This window comes from Schistocerca serialis, chromosome 5, assembly GCF_023864345.2.
Source record: "Schistocerca serialis cubense isolate TAMUIC-IGC-003099 chromosome 5, iqSchSeri2.2, whole genome shotgun sequence".
Lineage (NCBI taxonomy): Eukaryota > Metazoa > Arthropoda > Insecta > Orthoptera > Acrididae > Schistocerca > Schistocerca serialis.
Window position 1 is genome coordinate 354,067,300 of NC_064642.1, and position 12,728 is coordinate 354,080,027.

A 12,728-nucleotide genomic window follows, 5' to 3' on the forward strand; every position below is an offset into this window, starting at 1 on the left:
TGTATTTGGTACCTTTAAACAAGAGAACTTGACAAATAAAACCATCACATGTTCAAAACTACCACACATCTTTAAAATTTACCATTCAGGTAAAAATAAATTAGTTCAGTTTTAAACATTCATAAAAACGAGGCACTTACGGCCTATTACACATTTACTGAAATGAGTTAAATTTTATAACTAATGTACTCTTTCATTACGACAGTGATTGTTATTACCAAAATAATTCAGTTAATTTAGCATATAACATAAAATTTCATGTGAGCAAACAAGTCCGTGAGATTCAACAACTACGCTGAGAAAACGGACACCCGCCCACTCAGCTGTTTCCAATACAAGCTCGACATGAACCCCCAGACGGGTGTATCAACGGTCAGCAATGGGTACGAGAAAATCCCAGAACTAGTGGGTGGCTACAACAGACTGACATCTGCCTTCAATAACTAGAAACACAATAACTCATTACAGTACATCAGTAAAATTAATACATGAAATTAATTACAATATCTATGTACTGTCATTGAAGCAATTCTAGTACCATTTTCAATAGAATACGTTTCAGGCCATTAAACACACAACAACTGGCCTCTCAGCAACTGGTAAGAATTTAGGAAATTACTGATTTAAAAATTATACACGTTTCTCTCAGACACGCTATTAGTTCAAACAGAAACATAACAGTAATGTTTTTACAATTCAGAGATAAATATATCCAGGGATACTCCAACAGCGACTGGCCATCTTAACTCCGCGGTGTGATACAATTATAATAACCAGGCAAACTGTTTTCAATGGCGGTTAAACCTTGACAGTAGGGATCTACAACGGACCAGCAAACTGTTTTCAATGGCGGTTAAACCTTGACAGTAGGGATCTACAACGGAATGTCTCAGCATTCCAGGCCCTCGTAAATGTTAATGATCACACCACATACACCTTAAAACACAATGTATTAAACCAATTAAAATCAACAAAAAAGGCTCTCAGCACTATGGGACTTAACTTCTGAGGTCATCAGTCCCATAGAACTTAGAACTACTTAAACCTAACTAACCTAAGGACATCGCACACATCCATGTCCGAGGCAGGATTCGAACCTGCGACCGTAGCGGTCGCGTGGTTCCAGACTGTAGCGCCTAGAACCACTCGGCCACTCCGGCCGGCTAAAATCAACACGTTGAAGGCCAGACTCAGTAGGAGTAGCGGCAGCCGCCCAAGAAAATACAGTCAACAGCACAGAACCCAGTAGTGGATTCCGACCACAATTTACAGGACAAGCAAGAACCTTACCCTCTTGCAGGATCGACACAGCCAGCCGCCGCAGATCCCGATGCCAGGAGACATGAAGCAAGCGGAAAATAACACCAACGACTTCCCAGTAAAGTCTCTTTCCACGCCGGCGATATCTGCCACGGTGGCGTCACCCGGGTAAACAGCCCCTTCTCGACGTGCCCTGGTTGCTGGCCGACAATAGTTCTGTCCACAATAGTTCTCAAGACGCCGTTACTGCTCGGCGTCCCAAAGCCAAATCACTCCCTCTGCTTTTCCTCTCGCTCCCGATCGGCCCGGTAGGTGGCGCCAGTGCGCGCTCTGCGCACACTGCCAGAAAGGTGACCCATACCGGCGGTGGGAATGTCGGTGATCCAGCCACACGGCTCACTACAATAATTACATAGAATACTATGTTCGTGCATGTAAACTGTGCTTTGGTTACACAAAAGCGCAGAAGTTACGCGTTCGACTAATTTTTCTTACTTATAAAATGCAAATTAAATTCCGTAAGGATATAAAGTATTCAGTGTACTAATACTGAACGATATGCGGTTCTAATCATGTGCAAAATAAAGAAACAATAAAAAAAAAACCAAGAGAAGTAGTAGGCTCCCAGTTTCTCACTCACATACTAATTTATATTTCTTTCCCAACTCGTGCTACCAACACTGCCGGTAACCCCACCATTTACTACGTCAATTACGTACTGCACCAAAACCATCGAACTGCGTAGTAAACGGTTGACGCCTGGGACTTACCGAAACGACAGTACTGCTTCCGTGAAGTGTGTTGGGGGTTGCGTGATTCAAGGCGTTCCCACAGTAAGGAATGACTTATGAACACGCCAACGTGCCTCGTCGCTAACAATAGCTCCTATCTCCTACTTCTTACTTAATATCCTTATTTTTGTTAAGAAATTATTTTTAACGTAGAAAACACGTGTTTCGAAATCGTCAGTTCATTGTAGCTGTTAGTGTGTACACAACGGCCCTTTTCTATAACATATCATACGGTTCGCCGTACGCCTGAGTGCATCCACAATTTGATAATGAACTGAGCAACCAAAATCACTCGTTTGTAAAATAGAAGTAGGACTGATACTAAAATTCCATTCAGGTCGCTATCCGCATATTCCCTGAATCTTCATATTGATTATGTTGAGATTGTTGGGGAGGTAATTTGAAACAAAAATAGTATATTACACTGAAATGCCAAAACATTAAGACTGCTACCCACAGCCCACTTGAATCTCGTTATATAGCGTTGTCGGCATGTGACATAGTAAAGAAAAACGGAACTATGTTAGCGGATCAGAGACAGTTAGGTAATGTTCTAGACACAATGTGGCCGCAAATGCATAAATCCACCAGCATAAGTGATTTTGACAAATGGCAGATTAATAAGGTGCTCCATAGGGAAAGAGTCTTTCGTAAACGGCGAAGATGGTCGGCCTAGAAGATACAGTCGAATTTCAACGTAAATTGCTACACGTACACACAATCGACACGTTCTTAAATGATTAGAATTGCAGTTCTCTGTGACAGGTAGAATGAACATTAGTGGTGTTAGCGTTCAGCGTTGTTACCAAGTCTGGTAAATTATATAAGGGATGTGGACAACATGAGATGTTCAGTGATCACTGTAAAGGACGCTGAGATGCCGCATACTCTGGTCAGACACCGATAATATTAAGAGTTTGAAAGGGGCCTCATTGTGCATCACCATTTGGTCAGTTGGTCCAGTGGTGCAATATGAGGATTTTTGGAGCAGTGGATCGCTGTTTAATTTCATGGGAATGTAAGGACAGACATACTTGATGTCAAGGTTCCAGTCGAACACGTCTGAACACCGCAAGAAAAGATTGCCATGTTGTGCACCACGCACATCGTAGTCCCTGTCATTCGAGGACAAGACTTGGACTATGTGTAACCTTCTAGATCATCCCATGACGAACAGGCTAGCAGCAGCCAGACTGGGAAATTACCATCCTATGTGTAGGCTGCCGTTAATATACCAACACAAACGTCAGTGTTACAATGTTTTGGAGAGGCATGGCGTTGTTACTCCTGGTGTCATGGTGTGGGCTGGATGCCCCCACGTTCGTGCCTACACAGGCCCGACACAGGCCAGACGTGCTAGACACAGCCCTCATCAAGGGCATCACATGCACGCTCGACCTTATGGTTGAAAACGATCTGGACTCAGACCACATGCCTGTAATACCGCACACGGAAGAAACACTGCAGGACACAGAACCACGCAGGATACTGAACTACAAGCGCGCGAAACTGACACTGTTCAAGGAAACGTTTGATAGTCGTATTCCGGACACCCACGAAGTTAACAAGTAGCAAATTGATGAGGCTGTGGAGGCTTTTACTACTGCCGTCCAAGACGCAATGACTGACGCCATTCCACGTACAACACCAAAACAACACTTGACAGCCCCGCCCCAAGAAATTCTGGGCCTTATCTCAATAAGGAACAGCCTCAGGAGATACTGGCAGCGTACCAGGCGCCAGGTCTATAAACTGCACGTCAACATACTCCAGGGTATAATACGGGACAAACTACAAACATTTCGAAACGAACAATGGAGACAGAAACTCGCAGGGCTACATACCACACGTCCTGGCGTGTGGAAGCCAGCCAGACACTTCGCCAGGGAGAAACATCACATTCCCACTCTAAAAGGATTAGACAGCCCAGCTTACTCCGCGACGGAGAAGGTAGAGCTTATGGCCATAACACTAGCAGCGTCTTTCATGCCGAAACTGGCTCCTTCAGATCCAGTATCCATACTTAAAACGGACCAGCAAGTTACACGACTTGTAACCCAGCCCACGCGTGGGTTGTCAAGCATACCGACGCTAGGAAAGCCCTTGGGCCTGATGGAATTCAAAACCGTATCCTCCAGGAACTCACGTATAGAGCCGTAGAATACCTTGCACACATAACGAATCCCATCCTAAAACACCAACACTTCTCTGACTTTTGGAAGGCGGCCAAGGTCCTGATGTTCAGGAAGCCAGGGAAAGACCGCTCCCTCCCACAAAATTACCGACCCATGAGTCTGCTGTGCTCGCTCAGCAACATTGTTGAGAAGGTAATATTAAAACGCATCACTAGGCACTGCAGCGCCAATGACACCCTAAGACTGGAGCAATTCGGCCTCAGGAATCACCACTCAACAACACAACAACTCCTCCGCGTAGTCAAAGATATAACACACGGCTACAACATGAACAAAGCCACAGGGGTCATGTTCCTGGACATCGAAAAAGCTTTCGAACGTCTTTGCCACAACGGCCTTATACGCAAACTAAGCGAAGCTGGTTTCCCGGACGGACCCGTACGTCTCATACACTCATATCTCATGAACAGATATTTCAACACTGCCGTGAAGGGCAAACAATCAACACGGTATCGAAGCTGGAGTACCCCAGGGAAGCATCCTACGTCCCCAACACAAAACATGACGTTAGCCATCTACACGGATGACACAGCCATCCTTGCGGAAGATTGGAAATCATCGAACATTACTTCAGTAATACAGACGCCACTCAGAACTGCCGAGCCTTGCTTGGAACAATGGCGTTTCAAAGTAAACATCGACAAGTGCGAAGCAGTTCTGTTCACAAGCAGACCGAAACTACTGCGCAAACATCAACACAGTAGACAGATAGCACTACATACACGATCAATAAGTCTCCGAGAGAAAGTCAGATATCTCGGTGTCTGGCTAGACCGGAAACTTACATGGAGGGACCACATCGAATACGTTGTCAACAGAGCGCACGCAAACAACTCGCCCCAATGCTCAACAGGGAAAGCACGCTGAATAGGAGGGTGTCGAGGTCCATATACATGACACTGACTAGAACTCCGATGACGTACGCAGCTCCCGTCTGCGGATAAGCAGCTCCTACACGCCTGCGCAGCCTGCAAATCATACACAATAAAGTGCTACGCATCATTAGTAACGCTCCACGCTACACACGCATCGTGGATCTTCACAATGAATACCGACTTGAAACCCTCAAGGAAGTATTCAAAAAACACGCCACACGACTATACAGGAACTCGAGACACTCGAACAATCCTTTGATCCTTACTCTGGGAAAGTATGATCACAACCATAGGTGGAAGCATAAGCGGCCAAAGACACTACTAGCTATGGCATAGCCACCTATGGCAACCTAACATACACCAACAATCGACAAACGTCGACAAGCCCCTGCATACCAGCTGCTATTAAAGCCGACCAACAGGCTACAGCAGGGAAACTGGAGAGCTCACCCAATGACACACAAACACATTCCCAACATCACCCTACACTGTGCATCTGATATTCGACCTATCGGACACAAAACAATGATGAACCTAACTATTACAGGTACGCTGGAGTTGGCCGAGAGATCGACACCGACACCCAGCGGCAGCCGCCGTGTAACAGCACCGCACAACGTCCAAGGTATCGACTTGCATGATATTCACTACTAACAAAGCCTACCCTTGCATGACCCGTCGCAGGCAGCAAGACAACCGCTACTGCTCTTACTACTCGAACTAACTATCGTAGAGGTTTTTTTCCCCATTGGCTCTTGCCTTGGCGCTTTTTTTTCCTCTGACCTTCAAATCGCTACCCTTTGTTCGACCTTCGACCCAATCTATCTCCAAATGAGCACGTATTAATAGTTAATCTTAACCACAGGTACGCAAACAACGCAGTACCCTCATCCTGCGACACCTCGCTTTAGTGAAAACTAACCCTTATGCAGAGATGGCAGTAGACCTTTTGAGTTGGCCATCATGCCGGTGTGGGCGTGGAGGGGCTCCACCTCTCTTTTTTTTAAAAAAAGAAAAGGTGTGGGGTGCCATCGTATAGCCTTTTCATGTCACGGCTGGTCGTGGCTGTGCGTCCTCATGTTGTACCTCTCATGCAACACTATCGTGACGCCATTTTTAGCAGAACAATGCTCGTTCACTGGACTATCAGCGTGACGTTGAGATGCTCCCGTGACCAGCATAGTCCCCATATCTGATCTCCATACATCATGTCTGTGAGCAGCTTGGGCGTCATCTCCGTCCCGTTGCCAGTAGCCAGGATATCAAGAATCCATTACAACAAATGTGAAACAACTTGCCTCAGGAGAAGATATAAAGGCATTATGACAGTTTTCCCAAACAAATCAGTGCACGCATCCAGGCTAAAGGGGTAGAAACGCGATACTGATCAGCAGCTACTTTTGTAGAGAGTCAAATGATTAGAGTGATTAAGTTACTTAAAGGTAAGACTTTTACAGTTAGTTAGACTGTGAAGGAATTCTGGGAGTTGAATAAGTTTACATTCTGTTGCACAGTTCAGTGGTATCAACCATGAAGCAAGTGGGTCGGTGGAGCGCCGAGTTAAGCAACACGAAGGAGAACGCTGCGTCACCAGCCCGATCGCCGCACGCCAGGATGTCAACATCGAAGGCGGTAATCTGCACAGTTACGCCAGTGGAGTAACTCTACAATATTCCAGCGGTCTACTGAGGAACAACTGCAAACATCAGAGGTAGAAATCCGTATTTAAGGACCGGCAGCCACCTTGTTATCATCGACCACCTTGAGGCGTTGGAGCGAGGCAGAGCCTGTGTCACTTCTGAGTCGTCCCTGGCATCGCGGTCATTGTAGTAACCAGTGTCGTAATGCAGGTCGTTCCCTAGGAGTGCCAGAGTGACGCCGCCCTCGTAACTATCGTCGGACGAAGTCAACAGGCAGCCGTCTGTCATCCTGTCATGGGATTCTTCGCTTGGGCTGCGTTGTGTTAGCTCAATGTCGCCATCGTCCTTAGACGCTGCCTCCACAAAATCGGTGACCGGGGCCAGGGCCGGGAACCCTGGTCCACTGACGCCAGACAGCCACAGCCGAGGATGGTCGCTGAGACAAGATGCTGCCCTGTCCTGTTGACATGTCCCCCAACCGTCACTACAACAGAGGCCCACGGTGTGTGGTTTCAGCCGCCACAGTAGGACGCAGGAAGGCCGTATTGCCTCCGCCGAAGCACCTTAATCCAGTTACGGCAGGACAGTTTCGGTCGCACCAGCAAACGTGCGTGTGAGCGTCCGCCGGCCACCTTCGTCGCCACCCAGAGTATTACACTACTGGCCATTAAAACTGCTGCACCACGAAGATGACGTGCTACAGACGCGAAATTCACCCGACAGGAAGAAGATGCTGTGATACGTAAATAATTAGCTTTTCAGAGCATTCACACAACGCTGGCGCCGGTGGCGACATCTATAACGTGTTGACATGAGGAAAGTTTCCAACCGATTTCTCATACACAAACAGCGGTTGACCAGCATTGCCTGGTGAAATGTTGTTGTGATGCCTCGTGTCAGGAGGAGAAATGCGTACCAACACGTTTCCGACGTTGATAAAGGTCGGATTGTAGCCTATCGCCATTGCGGTTTATCGTATCGCGACATTTCTGTTCGCGTTGGTCGAGATCCAATGACTGTTAGCAGGATATGGAATCGGTGGGTTCAGGAGGGTAATACGGTACGGCGTGCTAGATCCCAATCGCCTCATATCACTAGCAGTCGAGACGACAGGCATCTTATCCGCATGGCTGTAACGGATTGTGCAGCCACGTCTCGATCCCTGAGTCAACAGATGGGGACGTTTGCAGGACAATAACCATCTGCACAAACAGTTCGACGACGTTTGCAGCAGCATGGACTATCAACTCGGAGACCATGGCTGCGGTTACCTTTGACGCTGCATCACATACAGGAGCGCCTGCGATGATGTGCTCAACGACGAACCTGGGTGCACGAATGGCAAAACGTCATTTTTCGGAATCCAGGTTCTGTTTACAGCATCATGATCGTCGCATCCGTGTTTGGCGACATTGCAGTGAACACACATTGGAAGCATGTATTCGTCATCGCCATACTGGCGTATCACCCGGCGTGATGGTATGGGGTGCCGCTGGTTACACGTCTCGGTCACCTCTTGTTCGCATTGACGGCACTTTGAACGGTGGACGTTACATTTCAGTTGTGTTACGACACGTGGCTCTACCCTTCATTAGATCCCTGCAACACCCTACATTTCAGCAGGATAATGCACTACCGCATGTTGCAGGTCCTGTACGGGCCTTTCTGGATACAGAAACACATTCTCCAGATCTCTCACCAATTGAAAACGTCTGGTCAATGGTGGCCGAGCAACTGGCTCGTCACAATACGCCAGTCACTAGTTTTGATGAACTGTGGTATCGTGTTGAAGCTGCACGGGCAACTATACCTGTACACGCCATCCAAGCTCTGTTTGACTCAGTGCCCAGGCGTATCAAGACCGCTATTACGGCCAGAGGTAGTTGTTCTGGGTACTGATTTCTCAGGATCTATGCACCCAAATTGCGTGAAAATGTAATCACATATCACTTCTAGTACGAGTATAATATATTTGTCCAATGAATACCCGTTTATCATCTGCATTTCTTCTTGGTGTAGCAATTTTAATGGCCAATAGTGTATAATCGGAAGCAAACTGCTCCTAGACAGCCCAAAACCAGTATATTGCAACTGATCCAATAAATGTTATTTTGCCATCAGAAGTCATGTGTGGACACATCCCCACCATCCTCTTCCTCACGTCCAACAGCGAATCCACGTGGACTGGGGTAGCGTATCTGACTAGTAATCAAAACGTCCTCGGTCCCAGGTTCGAACTTTGCCACTGCTCAAATTTTGGAAAAGATCATCAGCAATGACGGCCAAAGACTTCCAGCATAAGAAGTCACCCTCATTCTGCCAACGGCCTTGTCAAAGAAGGCGGAAGAGCCAACAGAGGTTTCTTGCCCTAGGACTGGGAAACTGTCCCTAATAGGGAGAGGAATCAACAACGACAAACAGTATCTACATCTACATGGATACTCTCGAATCACATTTAAGTGCCTGGGAGAGGGTTCATCGAACCACCTTCACAATTCTCTATTATTCCAATCTCGTGCAGAGCGCGGAAAGAATGAACACCTATATCTTTCCGTACGAGCTCTGATTTCCCCTATTTTATCGTGGTGATCGTTCCTCCCTATGTAGGTCAGTGTCAACAAAATATTTTTGCATTCGGAGGGGAAAGTTGGTGATTGGAACTTCGTGAGAAGATTCCGTCACAACGAAAAACGCCTTTCTTTTAATGATTTCCAGCCCAAATCCTGTATCATTTCTGTGACACTCTTTCCCATATTTCGCGATAATACAAAACGTGTTGCCTTTCTATGAACGTTTTCGATGTATTCCGTCAGTCCTACCTGGTAAGGATCCCACACCGCGCAGCAGTATTCTAAAAGAGGACGAACAAGCGTAGCGTAGGCAGTCTCCTTAGTAGCTCTGCTACATTTTCTAAATGTCCTGCCAATAAAACGCAGCCTTTGGTTAGCCTTCCCCACAACATTATCTATGTGTTCTTTCCAATTTAAGTTGTTCGTAAGTGTAATACCTAGGTATTTAGTTGAATTTACGGCTTTTAGATTAGATTGATTTATCGCGTAACCGAAGTTTAACGAGTTCCTTTTAGTACTCATGTGGATGACCTCACAGTTTTCGTTATTTAGGGTCAACTGCCACTTTTCGTACCATTAAGATATTTTGTCTAAATCGTTTTGCAGTTTGTTTTGACCTTCTGATCACTTTATAAGTCGTCATCTGCAAACAACCGAAGACGGATGCTCAGATGTCTCCCAAATCGTTTATATAGATAAGGAACAGCAAAGGGTCCATAACACTACCTTGGCGAACGCCTGAAATCACTTCTGTTTTACTCGATGACTTTCCGTCAATTACTAGGAACTGTGACCTCTCTGACAGGAAATCGCAAATCCAGTCACATAACTGAGACGATATTCCATAAGCACGCAATTTTACTACGAGCCGTTTGTGTGGTACAGTGTCAAAAGCCTTCCGGAATTCCAGGAATACGGAATCGATCTGAATTCCCTTGTCAATAGCACTCAGCACTTCATGTGAATAAAGAGCTAGTTGTGTTTCACATGAACGATGTTTTCAAAACCTATGTTGACTATGTATCAATAGACTGTTTCCTTCGAGGTAATTCATAATGTTCGAACACAATATATGTTCTAAAATCCTGCAGCATATCGACGTTAAAGATATGGGCCTGTAATTTAGTGGATTACTCCTACTACCTTTCTTGAATATTGCTGTGACCTGTGCAGATTTCCAGTCTTTGGGTACGGATCTTTCGTCGAGCGAACAGTTGTATAGGATTGTTAAGTATGGAGCTAATGCATCAGCATACACGGAAAGGAACCTAATAGGTATACAGTCTGGACCAGAAGACTTGTTTTTATTAAGTGATTTGAGTTGCTTCACTACTCCGAGGATATTTACTTCTACGTTACTCATGGTGGAAGCTGGTCTCGATTCGAATTTTGGAATATTTACTTCGCCTTCTTTTGTGAAGACGTCTCGGAAGGCTGTGTTTAGTAACTCTGCTTTGGCAGCACTGTCTTCTATAGTATCTCCATTGTTATCGCGCAGAGAAGGCATTGATTGTTTCTTGTCGCTTACATACTTCACATACGATCAGAATCTCTTTGCATTTTCTGCCAGGTTTTGAGACAATGTTTCGTTGTGGAAACTGTTATAGGCATCTCACATTGAAGTCCGTGCTAAATTTCGAGCTTCTATAAAAGATCGCCAATCTTGGGGATTTTGCGGCTGTTTAAATTTGGCATGTTTGTTTCGTTGTTTCTGCAACGGTGTTCTATCACGTTTTGTGTACCAGGGAGGATCAGCTCCGTCGTTTCTTAATTTATTTGCTATAAATATCTCAATTGCTGCCGATACTATTTCTTTGAATTTAAGCCACATCTGGTCTACACTTATATTATTAGTTTGGAATGAGTGGAGATTGTCTCTCACGAAGGCGTCAAGTGAATTTTTATCTGCTTCTTTGAATAGGTATATTTTTCGCTTATTTTTCGAGGATTTTGTGATTACAATATTCTATCTCGCTACGACAACCATGTGTTCACTAATCCCTATATCGGTTTTGATGCTGGCTATTAACTCAGGATTATATGTTGCTAAGAGGTCAAGTGCGTTTTCGCAACAGTTTACTATTCGCGTGGGCTCATGAACTAACTGCTCTAAATAATTTCCAGAGAATGCGTTTAGCACAATTTCGGATGATATTTGATGCGTACCTCCGGAACTAAACATTTATTTTCGCCAACATATCGAAGGAAAATTAAAGTCACCACCAACTATTATCGTATGAGTCGGGTACGTGTCTGAAATCAAACTCAAGTTTTCTTTGAACCTTTCAGCAACTGTATCATCTGAACTGGAAGGCCGGTAAAAGGATCCAATTATTGTCTTATTCCGGCTGCCAACAATGACCTCTGCGCATACTAACTCACGGGAAGTATCTACTCCAATTTCGCGACAAGTTAAACTACTTCTAACATCAACAAACACGCCACCGCCAACCGTGTTTAGCCTATCTTTTCGGAACACCGTGAGGTTCTACGCAAAAATTTCGGCTGAGCTTATATCCAGCTTTAGCCAGCTTTCAGTGCCTATAACGATTTGAGCATTAGTGCTTTCTATTAGCGCTCGGAGCTCTGGTACTTTCCCAACACAGCTACGACAATTTACAACTGTTATACCGATGGTTCCTGTATCTATGTTCTTCCTGTGTTCAGCCTGCACCCTTTCTGACTGAAGCCCATCTTGTGTTTACCCGATACCCTCAACCTAAAAAACCGTCCAGTCCATGCCACACAGCCCCTGCTACCCTTGTATCCGCCTCCTGCGCATAGTGGACACCTGACACATTCAGCGGAACCCGAAACCCATGTATGACGATACAGAAGGCAGTGAAAGTCACTGCATTAAGGACACATAATGTGTATCCACAGGACATGTGGCCTGTAATTGAAAGAATGTCACCATGATCTCTCCGTTGGCAAAAGATTCCTGACTAGCGTCCATTCGAATTCTCCGGGAGGGGACTGCCAGAGGGAGGTGACCATGAGGAAAAGATTGAATCACCAACATTCTACGAGTTGGTGTGGTGATTTCAGGAGTTTGACCATGGTGGAGAAGCTACAAAATCTGAAAAGGGAAACTCTGAGGCTCAGTCTAGATATTGTGGGGTCAATGAAGTGAAATGGCAAGAAGACAAGATAATACCAACAGCAGCAGAAAATGGTATAATGGAAGTAGGATTCGTTATGAACAGGAACGTAGAGTAGAAAGTGAATTGCCGTGAACAGTGCAGTGATAGGTTCATTCCCCTCAAAATCGTCAGCAAACCACCACTATCCGCAGCTCGTGGTCGTGCGGTAGCGTTCTCGCTTCCCGCGCCCGGTATCCCGGGTTTGATTCCCGGAGGGGTCATGGATTTTCTCTGCCTCGTGATGACTGGGTGTT

At 45.7% G+C, this 12,728-nt stretch overlaps 1 protein-coding gene across 1 annotated transcript in view; it reads left to right on the forward strand.

Annotated features, from left to right (window-relative positions):
* Positions 1 to 345: 345 nt before the first annotated feature.
* Positions 346 to 12,728, forward strand: part of LOC126481936 (facilitated trehalose transporter Tret1-2 homolog) — a 58,510-nt gene continuing 46,127 nt past the window's right edge. The window contains exons 1-2 of the mRNA XM_050105896.1: positions 346 to 405; positions 6,636 to 6,753. Of these exons, the coding sequence (XP_049961853.1) occupies positions 346 to 405; positions 6,636 to 6,753 (178 nt within the window). The remainder of the gene's footprint in view (positions 406 to 6,635; positions 6,754 to 12,728) is intronic.